Genomic DNA, 22,516 nt, shown 5'->3' with positions numbered 1-22,516 from the left:
GCAGTTCCTTTACTTCCCTTATTGAGGATTTCTAATATGATAGTGATGTTTAACGTTCTGTTGTTTACATGGGTGTGGACACCTATAAGTGTCTGAAATAAGCTCAGTTAAAATCAACTAATTAGAAATCTTAATAATTTTTCATGTCAAAGAAATAGTTATAGTTAGCATATGTGGTAGAGAACCAATATGAGAAGCTGTAGATTTTATTCTTGAGGTATGTGTGAGCCATTATCCTGAAAGGCAGCCAAATTTTTTCTTCCTGCTTTCTTTCTCCTTACTACATTTATTATTTTTTTAAATAAAATATTGCAATCACAGATTCAGTATCTCTGAAGTAAAGTTCTTATGGAAATGTACTTTGCCTTATATATTAAGTGTGTAAATTTAATCAGGTTGAAATGCATGTAATAGATCCCCAATCTGTTAGGTGGTTTTCATTTTTTCACATTAATAGTATTAAATTTCTAAAGGTGGGGAATGTATGCCTGCCTTTACTCTTTATGAATGAAAAATTAAGCAATAAGATTGAAGGAATTCACCTATATGATCCCAAAAAGTTAAAGAAAATTAATTGCCTCAAAGAATTCTAATCTACAACACATTTAAAGGCTTTATTTAAAAAGTAATTTTTGTTTTTCTGAAATTTTACATTCCCATTTCTCCTAAAACTTCACTTTTGCAGAATTTTAATCCAGGGAGAATAAAAAATTCTGCTTTCTAAAAAAAATTATGTAGTGTTATGGCTCCAGTAACATTGGAAACTATTATCAGAAACTGGTTAAGGAAAAAGAAATACAAAATGTTTTATTAGTAAACAAATAAGTACTTCTTTCTAAATATCATTTAGTTATATATTACTATAAATTATTATAATTATATAAATTATTAAGAATACTGAAAAATCTGGTTTAATAAAGTAAATTGCTTAGGATAATTTGACTACATGCATATTTTGGAATAGGGTTTGCTAATAATGGGTGAAATTTTGGACATTTATCTTTGGCTAACAAAAATGTCTTTTAGCTCAAAGAATAAGATTCTAATTTACTTATTACTCTTTTACTATTGATTTCTTTTGTTGATTTTATAATTTCTGAATTTAAAGTATATATATATATATATATATATATAGTACACATATAGTATATGTATATTGTTTTTTTTTTTTTTTTTAATTTAGTGCCTCTTCTCTGAAGGGAGAGAATCTTTGAAACCTATAGGATTGTCTCCCAAAAAGTGCTGTTGTTTGAAGAGCAATTTAGTCTCTTTCCTACTTTTATAAAGCAAGCGCAACAAAGTTAGTGACTTTTGGAAAAAAACAGTTTTGCCTTAGGGATGAAAACCTTTTCACTATTTTCTCTGTTAGAAGCTTCCATCTAGTCACTTAACTTACAGACCAAGATTTTTATATTTTTAGTATGAGTTGTCTGAAAATATGAAATTGAATGGAAAGTTAGTATATGGTATCTCATGAATATTTAAAATCTCTCTATTATTTTAGAAGGAAAAAAGTAGACTGAAGATTGCACAAGTAATAGTTAAAATGAAGACTTTATATTGTCTTCTTACGTTAGACATCCTTGGACATAAACTTATTTTTTAACAAGGATTTAATTGGAACTTAGGTTGTAATCCTTAGGTAAACATTGGATCCCTGAGTTGTCTTAGCAATTCAGTTAACTGTATTATAGTAAAAGTGAGTAATTTTATTTCATGTTTTTTTGATTTTCTGTTTTTACTTGGCTTAGAGCCAAAATGACTTGTAATTACACAAAGGAGTATATGACAAACATATAGGCAGAGTTGACAGGGGAGTTAGGGGTAAATAACAACAGGATAAAGGGAAAGATTTAAGACTTAAGGAAATGGAGAAGAAAAACAAAAAGAAAGGAGATGCTTTGAAGGGTACTTTATCTAGGGCTTATTTGGTTTGGTTTGTAGAGACCTGAGATCTGATCCGTGCTGCAGGCCTGGATCTGCTTTATCTCTGCTTTCATTAAAACCACATGGAGCATCTTTCTGGAGTGTCAATGTTATGTGACAGTAAGTAGCATAAACATATTTATAGTCATTCAGTCAACAGATTTTATTAAATTCCCATTTAAGCCAGGTTCTGGTTTAGAGCCTGGAGAGTATGGGAAAGGGAGATGGGGATGGAGAATAGGCTGAGAAGGCATCTCAGAGAAAGTCAAAACATAAACTGAGATCTGAAGAATGAGTAGAAAATAGCTTTGTGAAATGGAGAGAAGAGCATTACAGGTCAGGAGGAAGAGACTGGAGAATGTGATAAAGGCAAAGGACCTTGTAATACATGTTGAGGGCCTTGGACTTGATCCTAAATACAATGGGAAGCTGACGGGCATGATCAGATTGGCATTTTGCAGGATCACTCTAGCATCAAGGTTGGAGAATGGATTGCAAAGGGTCAAGACTAGTGGGAGCCCAAGTTAGGACATTGTTGGCTCTAATCTTGTCCAAGTTGTGGGGGTTGGACTAAGATAGTAGAGGTAGTGGCTGTGGAGATGGAGATAAAGAAATGGATTCAAGAGACATTTAAGAAGCCTAAAGGACGAGGCATAATGATTGAATGTTGGGGGCGAAGAAGGAAAGTTTTCAGGTTTTTCTGGTTTGGATACCTGGGTAGGTGCTGGTATAGGCCACTGAAATAGAAAAATGGGAAGAATAACAGGTTTTTTTTGGGAGATTCATTGGTTCAGTTTTGGACATATTGAGTTGGTGCCCATCAGATGTCTAAGTATAATTGTCACAGGCTCTTTGGACATAAAGATTTGAGAGAGAGAGAGATTTGGGAGTGGGGTAGGGGGAATGTTTTTAGGAAGAAGAATATAGAGGAAAGGGTTTGGAGAGAGGCTGATTAGGAAAAAAAGGTGTAATTGATAGAAGAGTCTCCTAAGGATTGACATATTCATAAGAGATTGAGAGATAAACTGCTAGTCAATGAAAAATACAACTAGTGTATTGCTGTTCAGGTTCACTGCCTGTTATTCCTATAGGCAAACTGACATAAAAATCCAAATCACAATCAGAGTAAGTAAGTAAGGCATTAGAAAGGAAACCAGATGAGCTTAGTGGCTAATGTCTTTAATGATTTGTTGTGATCACTTTCTTGTACAGCCTACAGAAGGTTGCTTCAAGAATCATTTTGCCAAGTGGGGCTCATTTCACTTTAATTTTATTTTCACTGTAAATAAAGCAGAATTTTACAATACTTGGCATTTTAATAGATGAAAGTTATAAATTAATTTTACCCTTTTGGAAAGAAAATATACAGTGACAAGTATTATAAACAAAACAATTTATAAGCCTCTTTTATAATATGATTTTTTTTAAACTTAAAGTATATGGGAGGTTTATTCAAATTACCAGTTTAGTGACATTGATTAAAACTGTTCTTTCTTTTTTATTTTTCTTAAAGACATGGCTACAAGCAACTGACCTCACCAGAGAAGTGTACCAGCATTTAGCCCACTATGTACCCAAAATATACTGCAGGGGTCCCAACCCTTTTCCACAGAAAGAAGACATGCTGGCACAGCATGTTTTGTTGGGACCAATGGAATGGTACCTTTGTGGTGAAGATCCTGTGTTTGGATTTTCAAAACTTGAACAAACAAACAAACCTTCTCATCTTTGTGGTCGTGTTTTTAAAGTAGGAGAGCCTACGTACTCTTGCAGGTAAAATGTAATTTTCTTTCTAAAAGGCTCTTGTTTTCGTTTGGCATCTTTTTTTTTCCTAAGATTTTTGTCTTAACTTTATGAAATATAATACATATATTTAAAAGTTCACACAACAAATATGTCCAGTTTGATAAATAATTAAAAAATGAACATTCATATTATTATTTTCCAGGTCAAGAAATAGAATATCACAGCATTCTAGAAGCTCACCATGTGCTTCTGCCTCCTTAATTAACTGCTATCTTGGCTCTTACAGTAATCACTCCCTTGTTTTTCTCCACAATTTTTTAATTTCAGTGATTCTTTTCAGTGTTCATATTGTCCCAGATTTGGTTATTGGGAGCCCTTTCACACTAGCTTATTTGTCCTTTTCATATGCCTTCATTAGTTTTTGAGTGCTTCTTTGTTTTCTGGTACAAGATGTCCACTGCTCACTTTATGCTTACCCTGACCAATATCTGAAGCAGCCATTTCACCAAGGAATTTCATTTTAGTTGAGAATGGTATCTAGAAACCAAGATCTGGATGCTCTATGTACTTATTGCTACTAGGATGACTTTTTTTTTTTTTTTTTTTTAATGTGTTGGTAAGAATTGAGTTCACAAGGGTAAAAAATGGAGAATAAAGTATCCTGTCCCCTTTTTGACTATCCATTCTTACCTAAATGTTATTGTTAACATTTTTGAATGTATCCTTCCAGAAATGCTCTATGCACATACAGGCCCATAACACACATATGTGCAAACATAAATACATGTGTTTTATATACTGGGTTAAATTTTCTTTTCTTTAACAAAATCTTGATGTCTTTTCATATCAGCTTGTATAGTTAGAAAATATTTCATTGTGTCAATGTACTGTTGATGGAAGTATGTTTAGCATTTTTTTTCTTAAGACTTTTCCCTGTAATACTTAAATTTGATAAGTTTGATTTTGGTTAAGCATGTGATTGTTACTGGTAACTTCTGTTTATCAGTATGGTTAGAGTACTAATACAGATCATTTCCTATATTTCAATATAGATTTTTTGTGTCTGTTTTTCCAAAATCCTCTTTGAGTCCTTTATTCATGTTTGAGTAGTGGAATAGTAGATCTGGTTTAAGCTCTTGATTATACACATGAGGAAATTGAGATCCACTTGTCCTAGCTATGTCCTTTGCAGCAAAGGATCCAGTTCCAAATATCCATTTGAGGGCCATCTTTTAATCATCATTCTGGACCATGTTCTCAGTTTTTCTTTCGCTTTCATGATCTTGACACTTGACAATTACAGGCCAGTTATTTTGTAAAATGTCATTCAATTTGGGTTTGTCTGATATTTCTTCATAATTGAATTCAAGTTGCATCTTTGGCAGAAATACCACAGAAGTGATGTGTTCTCATTGTGCCCTATCTGGTTGTCGTTTGATTTTGATTTGTTCCATAATATTAGTTTACTAATTGACAGCAGTGAATTAGATAGTTTTGTTGTTGTTGTTGCTTTAATTTTGTTTCATGTTCTTGACCAAAAGAAAATTAGCAGCCCTTTTTGTTGTTGTTATTCCACTGGTCACCGAAACTCAAAAATCTGGGAACTGTTACACAGTACCACTCTGATTACTAAACAGAAAATCAAATTGCATTACGATGCTATTTTCTGTACCACAAAGTTCATGCATAAAAAAAATAAATAAAATTCTGTATTTGGACTGTGGAAAGAACTGTTGACAACTCAGAATCAACTTGACCTGAATCTTTTTTTCCTTCATTTTTCTCTGTTAGACTGGTCTAGAAGCTACTATTTCTTAATTGTAGATGTTTGACACATATATATAGTGCCTTGTGCATATTAGGTGCTCAGCAAATATTTGTTGAATAAATTAAAGTACAGAGGATAGTTTTAAAGACGTTATTTCTCTGTCCCTACTTTAGTTAAGTTGCTTGAATATTCCTGTTTGCACATATCCATTATGTGTCCTCTCTAATGGCAATATTGCATTTATTTGTAAACCAGCTCCTTTCTAGGACGTTATTCACGATTATTTACAGGAAATTCTTCTCATTCTTATTTTACAATTTCAATATTCACTCTGTACTTAGCTGGTTTAATTAATAAGGCAGCTAGTACATAGGTATAAAGGACATAATTTCTCTTATAACTACTGTCATTTCATTTCTTCTTTGGGACCTCTTTTAACCATAAGTGTATAGTAGCCAGGAATTTTTGTTAGTGCTAGATTCTCTATGTATCTGTGCATGGATCCATTCTAGAGAAGGGATTGGGAGACATTACTGTTTGAATGCTTTATAAGGAAGCCCTGATTAAGGTGACAGTCTTGGGATTTTCTATTATTGGAAGAAGGGAAGGTTAAAAAAAAAAAAGTAAAACACTCATTTTCAACAGCAATTGTTTTGTAGACTTCTGGGAGTTTGAGGGAGGGGGAGGTAGTATGGCAGGAAGAGGAATATATTTATTCCCACAATGGTGTGCTATGTTAAGCCATTTGCCTTTATTTAAACCTTAAATGTGCTTAAAGGGTTCGCAATGAGACCAGTCAGAGAGTCTCAGTAGATTTTTCCCATATTAGGTGTGGTGGGGTTTGAACTTGGAGATATCTGAAGTCTCTCCAAAATATAAATTAATTTCACTGGAGTCTGAAGGGTGTAGGTTGACACATTCATACCTATTCTGGATATTCTGATATCATATTTATAGCATATATATAATCAAGAAAAAGAGAAGGCACTGAGAGTAGAGAGAATGTGCCTCATTGTGAGAAGATTTTCATTTACATCACATCTAAAGAGAAACACAACGGTATGTTTACTAAGGACAAAAAAACAGCCTTAGCCACTTCTTTTTAAAAATGGATTTAAAAATTAATTTAATAGGCAAAACATGCACTAGTTCAGCATGCACTACTTCAACATTCAAAAGATACAGAAGCATGTACTATGAAAGTATCCTTACCTCCTTTGTCCCTTAATTTGCTTGTTCCTTTACCCAGAAGTAACCACTGTTAACTAGTTTCTTCTTCTGTATTCTTCCAGATATTCTATGCATCTTCAAGCATTTTTATATTCTTTTTTCAATAAGTGCTAGAATACCATATAAACCATTCTCACCTTATTTCATTTAAAATTTATCCTTAAAATGGTTATATAACCATAGCTAGAGAGCAAGCTGACTTTATCTTGTTTTTTTTTTTTAATGGCTGTATAGTATTCCATTGTATGGGTATTGTGTCCTTTGCTTGACTAGTCTTCTATTGGTAGATGCTTAAGTTGTTCCTGGTCTTACAAATAATAGTACATTGAACATCTTTCTGTGCACGTGTAGAAGTATTTCCATGGGGCAAATTCCTAGAAGTAGAATTGCATACATTTAAGATTTTTTTATTTTTTAGATTTTTGTATTGCCATAGAAGTTTTCCCAATCTACACTCTCACCAACAATATATGAGAGAGTTTGGTACTTTTTGAGACTTCCTAAAATTTGATGTGTTTTGTTTATATTAAATAATCTATTTCCTTTTAGTGACCAGTAAAGGATGTGTGCTAGTAGGGACTGGAGGAAGGAGAACAAACAACAGAATATGATATGGACATGAGGGAAAAGATTGGAAAGTCTGCCTTTTAGCCAGTCTAATGGGGAGAAGAAACCAAGGAGGAAAAGGGCAGGTTGTGGCAGCCAGAAAGAAAAAAGGCCAGTTGGCCAGTTCGCTGAACTGTGGAGGATAGAAAGTAGTATCTGGTGACATGGACTGGTATAGACAGGTAGCCTGGGGAACCAAGGGATTTAATGTATGAGGACCCTTAAGGGCCCAAGCTCTTAAAAAAAAAAAAAAATTTTTGTAACCTTGGTTTTGTCAACCGAATTGGAATAATATCAGTATGGATATTGAGAGAGTAAGTGAAGTCCTTTGTTGTAGTGCTTTACACAGTTCTTGCTACATAGTAAGCTCTCAGCAAATGATCATGCTGGGGTTCTGGGGATGAATGTCTCATGTTAGAAGTAGGTGTTCCCATGAGACCCAGTGCCCTGGTGAAATGACGTGGAGTCTATCATTTGGAAAGATTAAATATGGCTATTGGAACTCTGGGGAAGTTTCTTAACTAGACCTTTCAGAATAGGGGTGACAGGTGTTTATAGTGTGGTGGTTTTCTTTCACTAGAAAAAAATGATATTCAGGAATCTTGTATGTATAGTGCTTGGGAAAGGACTTTGTAAAGGGAATTAGGTTAGTTTTCCTCTGGAGAGTTATTTGTTTATAGTTTCTAAAATTGTGTAGGGCACAAGAAATTGTTTTGGTGAAGCCTCTGTGATGTCAGAAAGGGTCTTCTGTGTGTTTCTGGGCAGTAGGCTAGTTTTTTTTTTTTTTTGGTTTAAATTCAGTTTTATTGAGATATATTCATGTCATGCAGTCATCCATGGTGTACAATCACCTGTTCACAGTACCATCATATAGTTGTGCATTCATCACCCCAATCTATTTTTTTGAACATTTTCTTTATACCAGAAAAAGTGAAAATAAGAATAAAAAATAAAAGTAAAAAAGAGCACCCATATCATCCCCCCTCCCCCCATTTTTCATTTAGTTTTTGTCCCCATTTTTGTACTCATCCATCCATACACTGGATAAAGAGAGTGTGATCACAAGGCTTTCACAATTGTACTGTCACTGCTTGTAAGCTACATTGTTATATAATCATCTTCAAGAGTCAAGGCAGTTGGGTTGCAGTTTAATAGTTTAAGGTATTTACTTTTAGCTATTCCAGTACATTAAAACCTAAAAAAGGTTATCTATATAGTGCATAAGAGTGCCCACTCGAGTGACCTCTTGACTCCATTTGGAATCTCTCAGCCACTGAAACTTTATTTTGTTTCATTTCACATCCCCCTTTTGGTCAGGAAGATGTTCTCAGTCCTACAATGTCGGGTCCAGATTCATCCCTGGGACTCGTATTCTTCGTTGCCAGCAAGATTTATACCCCTAGGAGTCAGGTCCCACATAGAGGGTAGGGCAGTGAGTTCTCTTGCCCAGTTGGGTTGGCTGGAGAGAGAGGGCCACATCTGAGCAACAAAGAGGTACTCATGGGGAGACTCTTAGGCACAATTATAATCAGGTTTAGCCTCTTCTTTGCAGTAATGAGCTCCATGAGGGCAAGCCCCAAGAAAGAGGGCTTGGTATACCAAACCGCCAGTTTTCAATGTTTGTGAGAACATCAGCAGCAATCCAGGTGAGGAAGTCCAACACTACTGCATTTTCCCCCAACTCCTAAGGGGTGCCCTGCATATGTATTTTTATTCTCTGCCTAAATTACTTTGAAATGTGTCACTATTTCACACTAACCTATACAGACCTACCAGGTCTCACTTCCTATTCAAAGATCCATCTACTTATGGTATTTGAACAAACTGTATGAGTTAAATTGTTTAGGAAATACAGATCCTCCACCAGCTAAACATCTCTTCTCTTGGTCTCACATGGAAGTTGAAGTTTTAAAACAGTCAGTATCGTCCTTTACCCGTTGGCCTGATTTGCCCTAGTCCTAACTAGATCTGCTTCATTCGTATCTCTAATTGAAGTCTGGACTCTTTTTCAGCTTTTTTACCAGTTGCTATATGCGCTAATACTGACATTCATATCTGCCGAGCTCTAGCTCTGAGTTTCAGGTGTCACACACATACCCAGAGTTCCGGGGATCAATCAGGTTATACACAAAGGGAACAGCATCTCTGAATCTGGAGATAGAGTAGGCTAGTTTTTACAGTATTTGTCCGTACTTAGTTTTCTATTAGGAAAAGAGTTTTCAAACTTGGCACTTGTTATTCCTTACTAAAGAGAGATGGTTTTATCATGTTATTAGAAACAAAAATCTTAATGTTGATTTTGAACATAACTGTATTTTGATATTTCATAATCATTAAGAGAAAGAAAACAGTAGAGTATAAAATTGAACTTAGATTAGTGTGTGATTTAGAATTTGAGTTCACTACTTCTGTTGGATATAGAGAAGTAAGGATTGGGTTCTGTTGTTTTCTTTGCATGGTTAAACTGTGAACATTCTTGTTTAACATTTAAAAATTCACTGCATGCATAGAGTTAGAAATTAGAATACAGAAGTTTATATAGAGTGGGACAGAGAATGGGGAGTTAATGCTTAATTCTGTTAATCCCAGGCAGAATTTCTGTTTGGAATGATGGAAAAGTTTTTGGATATGGTTGGTGGTGATGGTAGCACAACATTGTGAATGTAATTAACACGACTGAATTATATATTTAAATGTGGTTAAAAAGGGAAATTTTAGCTTGTATATATGTTACTCGAGTGAAAGTTTTTTAAAAAACCGTAGGTCAGTACAAGACAAAGAATGAACCCTAATGGACTGTAGTTAATAATGTAACTATAATAATCCTGTTTCATCAGTTGTAACAAAGATACCACACTAATGCAAAATATGTGTTGGGGGAATCGTATATGGGAACTCTATATTCTAAATGATTTTTCTGTAAACCTGTAACTTGTCTAATAAAAAATTAAAAAGAAAAAAAAATGTATTGCATGAATGTTATAGGTAATCGAAAATTGGAAGGTGGCTTATGCTACCACCAGTTAGGAATATTCTCTGCTTTAGATCATTATATCATTTTATATCTTCATAAGCTTAGCATAATGCTTTTAGGGTTCATCATAACGAGGGAAGAGTAGAGCTAGGGAGTCTTGCCCAACAGATAAATGCCTATGGGCAGAAATGATGATCTTGCCCTCATCCTGTTGGCCAGAACTAGTCATAAGGCCCCTCCATCCAACACAAAATTGGATAGGGAAGTGTAATTCTCCTATGTGTCTGGAAGGGATGGAAATTCTGGTAGAGGTGAGCATTAGAAGTCCCTTTAGCAGTGGTTTTGTTTGTTTGTTTGTTTAGGGTTCCCATGTCATATAGCAGGCTATGGACAATCCTAGTCCACTACTTATTAGTTGTGTGATCTCTTGGGCAAGTCATTAAACTTCCCTAAGCCTTAGATTCCTCAGATTTCTCATCTAAATAATTGAAATAATTATAAAATTGTCTTTCCTATCACACTGGGTTACTAGGATAAAATGAGGTAATGTATATAAAAGTGTGTAGGAAACTATGAAGTATTGTACATATGTAAAATGATATTTTTTAACCAAATACTTAGTTTTCAGATAAATTACCGAGCCATAAGTAATTCTCAAGCAAAGGGGCTTAGTATCATTTCTTTTCTGCCTGGAAATATAATGTATTTATTTGGAAGAACCACTTATTTCCAGTAAGTAGAGTTGTTTGTTCAGTTTCTTGCTTTTTAAAATAGTTGAAGCTTGCTCTGTTTTTAGCAGAGTTCTATTTTAAGGCTCTTTCTTCTCATGAATAGTTCAGAGATTGAAATCAATGCTATGTTATTAAAACTAAGTTATTTCTAATTATGGAGGTAATACATAAATTTATTCTGTAGATATTGTAATTGTGGCTTACTTTTTTTCATTTAACAATTTGTCTTGAAGATTTCTCCATGACACTATATATAAATCTAACTCATTCTTTTTATGTGCTGTGTAGAATTCCACGGTAAGGACAGGCCATAATTTATTTGGTTGACTTTTTAATGAAATTAGATTGGTGAATTTCTAGTTTTTTTCCAATAGCAAACAGTGCTCCAAAGAATACCCTATACCATGTTTGTACATATCTGTTTGTGTACCTGTTTCAGTATTTTTCAAGGTAGATACTTAGGAGTAGAATTTCAATGCTGTATGTCATCACTGTGGCCTTCAATGTATTGGAATTTCCCTTGGATGTTCAGCTCTTGCGTACGTGATAGGATGTGGTTAGTTGATATCTCCTAGGTAGTTGTTTTATATTCTTGGTTTGGAGATTTCTGATCATTTTTATTTATTCTGCACCAGTGATAATTTTGAATATAGAACTATATGGGATATACTATTGACTTTACATATAGTTGCCTTAGTCTAGATGTTAGGAAATAGTAAAACCCTGAAGGCTTTGGGATAATCCTTTCAGATAAGGGATTTCAGATTTATATTACTAAAAACTTTCTATTGGCACCCTCTTTGAGTTTTTTAAAGGGAAAATTTCCATATGCTGAAAGGTACAAATATTAATTGTACATTTTTGACAATAGTTAACCTGCTGTAACTCATACACTATCAAGATGTAGAATTTCTAGTTCACTAAAAATTTCCCATTTATTGGCTCCTGGCCCCTAGGCAACCACCCTTCTGATTAGATTAGTTTTGCCTATTCTAGCTAGAACTTGATAAACATGGTATCATACAGTATGCATTTGTAAGAGTGGAATTGCTGGGTCCAAGGGCAGCTATGTGTTGAACTTAGTAAGATAGACCAAACTTTTTCCCAGAATGGTTTTACATCACCACCATTAATGTGTAAAAGTTCCAGTTGCTCTATATCCTCACCAACATTTGGCTGTCAGTTGTTTAATTTTACTTTATGTGTGTTGTGGTATCTCATTGTGGTTTTAATTTTCCCCAAAGATTGATGATGACGGTGCAATTTTACATGTGCTTATTGCCCATTGAGCTACCTATGTAAGAAGTTACTTTCAGGTCTTTTGGTTACTTTTTGTTAGATTGTTTATCTTTTGATTATTGAGTTTTCAAGTTCTTTATAAATTCTAGATACAGGTCCTTTGTCAGACATGGTTTTAAATGTTTTCTCCTAGTCTATGACTTGCCTATTTGATGTTTTTTGATGAAAGAAGTTTTAAATTTGGATAAAGTTGAATTTACCAATTTTTTTCTATTGTTTTCTGTGTCTAAGAAATCTCTGCCTTCTCCCAGATTGTTTTCTTTTATAAACTTTGTAATTTTAGCTTTTATGTCTGGATCAATGATCTCCTTCAAGCAATTTTTTTTTTTTTTGAGGATGTTGATTTTATTTATATTATCTTACATTTTTATTTTTTAAAAAAAGTCTGAAGTATCTTATGAAATGTTTGTTAAATTTGGGTGTTATATTCATGCTTCTTGTTATTTATCATTCTTTGCATTTTTCTTTAATATTTTTCAAATTAAAATGTAAAAGAAGCCTTTAAAGGCTTGTCAATGTGTATCAGTCAGATTTTTATATATGATTTGAGGTGGTACTTGGGCTTCATTTCTTTACAAATGGATATCCAGTTGTTTCAGCACCATTTGTTCCTCTCCCCACTGAATTAGTTTGGTACCTTATCCAAATCAAGTGACCATATAAGTGTGGATCTATTTCTGAGCATTTCAATCTGTTCCACTCATTGATTTGTCTGTTCTTATACCAGTACTACGTTATCTTGCTTGTTGTAGATTTATAGTGTCTTGAACTGACTAGTATAAGTTTTCTATCTTTGTTCTTTTAAAATTTGCTTTTGCTATTTCAAGTCCCTTGTAATACATCAGTTTTAAACTTAGCTTGTCAACTTTTTTTTTTTTTTTTTTTTTTTAAAGTCTGCTAAGATTTTTATTGGGATTGCATTGAATCTATAAATCAGTTTGGGGAGAATTGACATTTTGACTATGTTTAGTCTTCCAATCCATGAAAATGTTATAGTTTTTATGTAGAGGTTGTACATACCTTTTGCTCTATTTATTCCTAAGTTTATATGATGTTGTAAATTGCACTGGTGAAAATGAACAACCTTACCTGTTTCCAATCTTCAGGGGGAAGCATTCAGTCTTTGTTATTATGATTTTAGATATAGCTTCTTACATTTTATCTCATTGAGGAAGTTCCCTTCTATTCCTGGTTTGTTGAGAGTTTTTTTTTTTTTTTTTTAACATTATAAATGATTATTGCATGTTGTCACATGCTTTTACTGCATCTGTTTAGATGATCACATAGTTTTTCTCCCTTATTCCATTAAGATGGTAGATTGCATTGATTGATTTTTCAAATGTTTTTCATTCCTGGTATTAAACCCATTTGGTTATATATTATAGTTTTTATATATTACTTATTCAATTTGTAAGTCAAGTCATGTTAAGGATGTTTATGTCTATGTTCCATTAAAGCTGTCAATCTGTAGTTTTTTTAAGGTCTTTGTCTGGTTTTGGTATCAGAGTTATAAAATGAATTGAAAAGTATTCCTTCTTCCTCTATTTTCTGAAGAATTTGTGTAAGATTGGTATTTTTTCTTCCTTAAATCCTTGATGGAATTCATTAGTAAAACAAACCATCAAGGCCTGAGGTTTGCTTTGTGAGGAAGTTTTTAATAGCATATTCAATGTTTTGATAATTATTAGGATTTTTCGGAGCGTTATTTCGTCTTGTGTCAATTTAGGTACATTGTACTTTTCAAGGAATATGTTTGTTTCTTACATAATGTCAAATTTATATCTCTTGTAGACAGCAGTTTGGTCTTTTTAATTTTGTCTGACAATCTACTAATTGGTGTGTTTTGTCCTTTACAACTATATCAAAAATTACATTATTGATATAGTTGTAATTAATTATTAATGTATTTATTGACTTAGGGCTGCCATTTTGCTATTTATTTCCTGTTTGTCTTGTGTGTTTTTGGTTCTTAAATTGCTCATTTTATTCCTTCTTTTGGGCTGATCAAAAATTTTTTAGCATTTCATTTTCAGTAATTCTCTTGGCTTTTGAACTGCTCTTTATTTTTTTTCTTTTAATAGTCATACAAAAACAGGCCATACAAAAACAGGCAGGAGGGCAGTAGTTTACCACCTACTGCTGTGGATCCTAGTGTCAATCTGGTGTCATTTCCCTTCAGCCTGGTTATGAATTCTGTTTTTGTTTATCTCAAAATGTTTTTATTTTGTAAAGTTCTGAAGGATACGTTTCCTGACAGTTTTAAAAACTGCACTGACAGTTTTAAAAACTTCTTTCAGTATTTTAAGACTTATTCCAATGTCTTCAGCCCCCATTGTTTCTGATGATAATTTGGCTGTCATTAGCACATCTGGCTTCCCCTGAATTGAGTTTGTTGATTTTCTCTAGTTACCTTCAAGATTTTCTGTTTACTTTTGCAGATTTTAGCAGTTTGACTATGATATGCCTGTGTATGTTTTTTTTCCCCAATTATCCTGTTGTGATTCATTGAGGTGCTTAGATCTGTAAGTTGATGTCTTTCATCAAGTTTGGGAAGTTTAGGATATTATTTCTTAAAATTTTTTTTTGTGCCTCATTTTTTCACTTCTGGGACCCCAGTTACACAGTAGTATAATTGGGAGACTCTGATTAGTACAGTAATGCGTATATATAACTTATAAATATGTGAGTATATATAAAATACTGGATAGACAGATAAATGGCACATGCTCAAAACATTTTAATGAAAGATATATGATCAAGAGAGCTTGGAGATGACTATTTTAGACAATGCCTTACATTCTTCAAGGATTCTTGGTTGCTCTAGGTGTACCAGGTTTGGTGAACCCTACATAGCCTTAATATAGCACTTAAAGTGATACTGTAACTATACACGTCTGTCTTTTCTGTTAAATGATGGGCTCCTAGAAAAAAGATGGGCTCTGGCTTTATTATGTTTGTTTTTTTTTTTTTTTTTTAATTATGTTTTATAATTATATAAAGAGAGAGAGCCAGTTGCTCTCTGATTTTTAAAAATTCAAAAATGTTGCCTACAAGAGACATACTAAAACAGAAAGTCACTGAAAGCAGAAAGAAAAAGGATGGGAAAATAACAGGCAAATGATATGATACAAAACAAAGAATAGCACTTTTAATATCTAACAAAATAGAATATAAGGCAGAAAACATTAGGGGCACATTAGGACATTGTATGCTGATAAAAGAAGTAATAGATAAAGAAGAAATATCTATAATGAACATATGTGTACCTAGCAGTAAAGTCTAAATGTATATTAAGCTAGAATTGATAGAATTGCAAGGAGAAATAGAAAAATCAACAATATAGTTAGAGGATTTAACACCTGCCTCTCAGAAACTAATAGATTAAGCATATAAAAAGCAGAGATTGAAGACTTAATACAATTAATAAACTTCCTCTCAAATATATAGAGAACTCTGTATCCAAGAAAGTCTATATTCTTTCAAGTACAAACAGAACAGTTACAAAAGCAATCTGTGTGGTACTGGCATAAGAATAGATTTAAAGCTCAATGGAATAGAATTGAGAGAAGTAAACCCCTACATTTATAGTAAATTGATTTTTGACAGTGGTGCCAAGACAGTTCAGTGGAGGAAAGAATAATAGTCTTTTCAGCAGATAGCGCTGGGATTACTGGATAGTCACATTCAAGAGAAGGAAGTTACAAAAACTAACTCAGAATGGGTCAAAGACCTAAATGTAAGAGCTAAAATTACAGAACTCTTAGAAAACATAGACATTAAATCTTTGTGACCCTGGTTATAGGCAATGGTTTCTTAGACATTACGCCAAAAGCATCAACAACTAGAGAAAAAGTGGATAAATTGAATCTTATCAAAATGAAAAATGTGTGTGTCTGAGGACCTCAGCAAGAAAGCAAATAGACAACTCACAAAATGGGAGAAAATATTTGCAAATCATATATCTGATAAGGAGCTAGTATCCAGAATATATAAGACTCAGCTGTAAGAAGACAAATAGTTCATTTTTAAAATGTGCAAAGAATTTGCGTAGACATTTCTCAAAAGAATAATGGCTAATAAAGTGCCTAAAAGATGTTCAACACCATTAGTCATTAGGGAAATGCAAATCAAAACCATGAGATGCCACTTTATACCCACTAGGATGGCTGTAATAAAAAAGGCAGACAATAGCAAATGGTGGTGAAGATGTCAAGAAATTGAAACCATTGTACATTGCTGTAAAATGTTGCAGCCACTTTGAAAAACAGTCTCGCAGTTCCTCAAATGATTAAACATATAGTTACCAAATGTTTGTGGTAACCACTCCTAGGTATATACCCCAAAGAAGTGAAAACATGTGGCCACACAAAACGTCTACACAAATGTTTATAACATCATTATACAAAAATCAAAAAAGTGAAAACAGCGCAAATATCCGTCAGCTGAATGGAAAAATAAAAGTTAGTATATCCATACAATTAAATATAATTTGGCATTACAAAGAAATGAAGTATTGATACATGCTACAACATGGTTAAATCATGAAAATATATTGCTGAATGAAAGCAGCCACATGCTAAAGCCCACATACTATAAGATTCCATATATAGACAATGTTCAGCATAGATCATCTATAGAGACAACAGGTTAGTGGTTGCCAGGGGCTAGGGGTTGGGAGTAATGGAGAGTGACTACTATTGGGGTACAGGATTTCTTTCTGGGGTAATGAAATGTTCTGGAATTAGATAGTGGTGATGGTTGCACAACCTCATGACTATACGAAGAGCCACTAAATTGTATACTTTAAATGGGGAAAATTTGATGATATGTGAATTATAAAAAGTGAACTGTGTATTTGGCTTTAAAGGAAACCTCAGTTAATTCTAGAGGCTCAGAGCCATACAGATCGTTCTCCAACAATAATTAATGCAATAAAATTAGGAACAAATAACACAAGTGTGGGTTGAAAAAAAAAAAGCTGTTTGGAAACTAACATTGCTAAACCACTAAGGAAATTAAGAAACAGGACTTGAATGTTAAAACATGACCTGTTGAAATTTGGGGGACACGTCTAACAGAATACTTAAAAGGAAATATATATCTTTAAATTGTCATTAAAAAAGAGTTAAAAATAAAATAATAAACAAGCTATGCATACACAGATATCCTAGCTCCGTCTGCTCAGAGGGCCTAGAAACAATGAAATCCCTGTAGCAGTGACCATACCTAGTGCCCATATATTGGTTCCTAAATACAATTGACCAATAAGAGGAATCTGAGCTCCTTGGAGAAGTGATTGACTCCAGGGCTGCAGCAGGGAAAACACAAGATAAGGCTCTCTCCCAATCCCCTGGGTGGCCCCTCCTCCACCCTTCACAGACTCCCTTACTGGCTTGGCCTGGAGCTAGCTGGAGATCCCTGGTCCTAGCTCCAGAAGGAGCCAAGTAACCCTTGTCCACATACTTGGAGCATGTATGTCTGGCCCAGTCTGTCTGGTGGTGGCCTGAGGCACTGAACCAGTATAATTGCATACTTGCCATCCCAGAACTTACCGTGCATATAGAAGGCAACTCAAAAAGCTCTCCTACCAAATACTATGGGAGAGCAGTCAAGTCATGGCTGCCTGGGGCAAGGAATTGTTGGCTGTAGGGCATGCCCTATAGTGCCCAGGACCATGAGAAAACTGTTTGCTAGGGGAAAGGGAGCTTTCTACCTGTGTAATGGGGAAATTCCTAGGACCACAAAAGCATGCCCCCAAGACAAGAAGCCTGCTTTGAAAGGATCAGGGCAACCCTTACTCTTTGGTCTGGAGCTATTTTCTAAATTCATTATATGCACAAGCCAATCTGCAAAAACTAGGAAAAGCGTTTTGGTATTTTTGTTGTTGTTAGCTCCTGTCATTCAAGGAAAGCTCTGTCATACAGAGCTGGATGGATGCAACGAACAGACACCCCAGACTAAATTCTAGCACTAACACATTGAACATAAAATGTCCAGGTTTTAACAAAGCATTGTAAAAGTAACAAGAAGTGATTTCCCAAGCAAAGGAGAAAATTAAGCATTTGAAACCATAAATGAGAAGGATCAGATCTGGGAAATACCAAAGAATTTTTTAAAAACAGTCTTAAATATGCTCAAAGAGCTAAAGGAAAACATGGACAAAGAACTAAAGGAAATCAGGAAAACAATAGATGAACAAAGAGAATATCAATAAAGAGGTGGAAATTATAGAAAAGGAACCAAACAGAGCTGAAGACCAGAGTAACAGAAATAAAAAATTCCCTTAGGGGTTTAGTAGCAGATTGGAGTAGGCAGAAGAAAGAATCAGTGAATTTGTACGTAAGAGTAGTGAAATCCTCCAGTCTGAGGAGCAGAAAGAGAAATGAATGAAGAAAAGCAAACAGAGCCTGAGGAACCTGTAGGACACAATTTGGGATACCATCAAGCATACCAATATATGCATTGTGGGAATCCCAGAAGGAGAAATAGAGAAAGGGGCAGAGAGAATATTCAAAGAAATAATGACTGAAAACTTCCCAAATTTAACAAAAGATATGAGTATACACATCCGTGATGCACAACCAACTCCAAACAGGATAAGCCCAAATAGATCTACTCTGTACCATGTTACAGTCAAACTGTTGAATGCCAAGATAAAGAGGGAATTCTGGAAGCTGCAAGAGAGAAGCTACTTTGCACATACAAAGGGTCTGTAATAAGATTAATGGATTTCTCATAGGAAGCTATGGAGGCAAGAACACAGTGGGAAGACATATTTAGAGTATTGAGAGCAAAAAATTGCCATCCAAGAATTCTGTATCTGTCAAAACCTGTCTTTCAAAAATGAGGGAGAGATTAAAACATACCCAGATAAACAAAAAAATGGGAGTTTGTCACCACTACCAGTCTTAGAAGAGACGCTAAAAGGAGATCTGCAAATTGAAAGGAAAGGACACTAGACAATAGATCAAAATTGCATGAAGAAATTAGGATCTCCAGTAAGGGTAATGACATGGGTAAATATAAATTCTAGTACTGTTGTATTTTCAGTTTGTAACTCCACCTTTTTACTTCTTATAAAACGTAAAAGCCAAATGAATAAAATGTAATGATGAATCAGTGATATGGGACTCTTCATGTATGAATATCTAATTTATGATGAGTACATAAGGATGGGGGGACAGAGGGGTATATGAACATAATTTGTGTATGCCATTGAAGTTAATTTGATATCTAAGTAAATTAGAGTGTTTTAGATTTAGGATGTTAAATTTAAGCCCATGGTAACTACAAAGAAAATATCAGGGAATGTGAAAGCTCTTAAAGACAGAAATTGGAGTACAGGTTGACAGGGCAAGAGTTTGGGGAATGGGGAGTTAATGCATAATGGGTGTAGGGTTTCTGTTTGGGGAAATGGGAAAGTTTTAGTAATGGAAGGTGGTGAGGGTACTGCAACATTGTGAATGTGACTAAATCTCATTAAATGGTATGCTTGGAAGTGGTTGAGATGAGAAAGTTTGTCAAATATATGTTCCCATAATCAAAAAAAGAATGAGCAACTAATAAAACAGTAGCGATTAAATGCAATACGTGATCCTGGACGAGATCTGTCAAGGGAGGAGGAAAGGCTCAGAAGGACATTATTGGGATGTATGAAAAAAATGTCAAATTTCTTGAACTTGGATGATTACATAAGTGAATATCTTTGTTTTTAGGAAGTGTACATGGCAGTGTTAAGAAGAATGATGTTTACAACATAGATGCAAGTATTCAGAAAATGGATTTATAAGTAGACAAATGTACTGATAGATTGATGGAAAAATAGAATGATACTGCAAATGTGGCAGAATGTTAAAATTGGTGAATCTGGGTATCTGGGGTGGATAGGGGTATGTTGGAATTCTCTGTATGGTGTTTGTATTATTTTTGCAAATGTCTTGCATCTTTAAAAGTATTTTTTTTTAAGTTTAAAATAAAAAAAAAATACTTGTGTTCTTGCAAAAATGGAAAAGCTGATCCTCAAATTCTTATGGAATTGCAAAGGACTTGAATAGCAAAACAGTTGTGAAAAACAAGAAAATATTTTGAAGACTCTCACTTCCAAGTTTCAAAATTTACTGCAAAGCTACAGTAATCAAAGCAAGTGTGGAACTGGCATAAGAATAGACATCGAGACCAATGCAATAGATTTGAGAGTCCAGAAGTAAACTCACACATCTATCATTTGATTTTTGACCAGGGTACCAAAACCATTCAATGGGAAAAGAATAGTCTCCTCAATAAATGGTGCTGGGACAATGGGATTTACACATGCAAAAGAATGAAGTTGGGCCCCTTCCTCATACTGTATACAAAAGTTAACTCATAATGGATCAACAATTTAAATATAAGAGCTAAAACCATAAAATTCTTAGCAGGACATATAGAAGAAAATCTTCATGACCTTGGATTTGGCAGTGGTTTCTTAAATATGACACCAAAAGCATGAGCAAAAAAGAAAAAAAATAGATAAATTGGACTTCATCAAAATTTAAAACTTTCGTGCATCAAAGGATATCAAGAAAGTGAAAAGACAACCTGTAGAATGGGAGAAAATGTTTGCAGATCATATCTGATAGGGGTTTAAAACCCAGAGTATGTAAGGAACTACTACAACTCAACAACAAAAAGAAACCCCAATTTAAAAATGGGCAAAGAGCTTGAATAGACATATCTCCAAGGAGAATATACAAATGGCCAGTAAGTACATGAAAACATGTCCAGTATCATTAGTCATTATGGAAATGTAAATCAAAAACACAATGAGATAACCACTTCATAGACACTAGGATAGCTATTATCAAAGAACAGAAAAGTGTTAGCGAGGATGTAGAGAAATTGGAACCCTGGTACATTGTTGGTGGAAGCGTAAAATAGTGTAAGCTGCGATGGGAAACAGTTTGGCGGTTCCTTAAAAAGTTAAACATAGAATTACCATTTGACCCAGCAATTCTACTGCTAGGTATATACACAAAAGAATTGAAAATAGGAACTTAAACAGATACTTACATGCCAGTGTTCATAATAGCATTATTCATAGTAGATGAAAGATAGAAATAACCCAACTGCCCATTCACAGATGAATGGATAAGCAAAATGTGGTGTGTGTATAATATTATTCAGCCATAAAATGGAATGAAACATTATGCTAAATGGAAATAAGCCAGGCACAAAAGGACAACTATCGTGTGATTCTATTCCACTTATATCAAATATCTAGAGTAGGCAAGTTCATAGAAACTGAAAGATGAGTGGTACCAGGGGCTGGGGGAAAAGGGGAATAGGATGTTATTGCTTAATGAATTCAGAGTTTCTGTGTTGGGTGATTTTTGGTAATGGATGGTGGTGATGGTAGCACAACATTATAATGTAATTAATGTCACCGAATTGTACACCTAAAAGTAGTTAAAAATGGCAATTTTTGTTATATATTTTACCACAGTAAAATTAGAAAAAAAATACATGTACTCAAAAACATTTTGCTAAAACACACATAAAAAGGCACACAATAAAGACAGTAGAATGGTTGTCTATGAGGGTATGGGCAAGGGAGTAGTCTCTGAAGAAAAGAGGAAGTTTGAGATTTTTAGGACTCATGATTTCATTTCATGGAATTATAAAGACTCTACTGTTTGAGATACAATCTGTAAATGTATCTGACTGGTAGTATAATGAAAGCTAATGCAACTACTGAGGATGCTCCTTCAATCCATCCACCTTGTGGACTTCTTCTGTCAGGATGCCTCATGGACCATATGTGTCATTGCCCATCAGACCAAGTGAGGACACCCATGTCACACTGTGTATTGAATACTTAAGAAGCTTAATTTCCCCCTTTAAATTAGTTAAATTAGTTAAATTAGTTAAATATAAGTACTACATTGTCTTCTTATGTCCCAGTTGACATCTTCCTTTTCTTGAGATGCATACATCCCACTTTGTAGACTTAGTCAAAATACCTGCTTGGAGGAAGTTATTTGAAATTTTGAGCTGTATCTTAAGAATTCATGCAAATTTGAATCTACTCCATATATATTTATGTGTTTTAAGTAATAAAATACTGTTTCCCAAAATCTTTGAGAAAAATTGCCATTCTAGTAATATGTACCCTCAAAGACTCCCTAATACTCATCCAGTGTGAGAGCGAGGGTCTTAAGCTGACTTTGTTGATGAAAGATCTGGAAGATCTTTGATAAT

The 22,516-nt window shown here is 34.2% G+C and overlaps 1 protein-coding gene across 7 annotated transcripts in view; it reads left to right on the top strand.

The window, feature by feature from the left end:
* The first annotated feature begins 1,943 nt into the window (after positions 1–1,943).
* Positions 1,944–22,516, top strand: part of UBR2 (ubiquitin protein ligase E3 component n-recognin 2) — a 177,350-nt gene continuing 156,777 nt past the window's right edge. For 3 of the 7 annotated variants that reach the window (XM_037844916.1, XM_037844915.1, XM_037844922.1), the window contains exons 1-2: positions 1,944–2,046; positions 3,440–3,699. In XM_037844916.1, coding sequence (XP_037700844.1) covers positions 3,548–3,699 — 152 coding nt within the window. In that variant the 5' untranslated portion in view covers positions 1,944–2,046; positions 3,440–3,547. Of the gene's footprint in view, positions 2,047–3,439; positions 3,700–22,516 lie in introns of those variants that run through there. The other 4 variants (XM_037844917.1, XM_037844913.1, XM_037844920.1 and 1 more) reach the window with 3 other exon arrangements.

The sequence above is a fragment of the Choloepus didactylus genome, chromosome 7 (genome assembly GCF_015220235.1).
Source record: "Choloepus didactylus isolate mChoDid1 chromosome 7, mChoDid1.pri, whole genome shotgun sequence".
Classification (NCBI taxonomy): Eukaryota; Metazoa; Chordata; class Mammalia; order Pilosa; family Megalonychidae; genus Choloepus; species Choloepus didactylus.
Note: the sequence above shows the minus strand (reverse complement) of the source record. Positions and strands in the feature narration are given on the sequence as shown.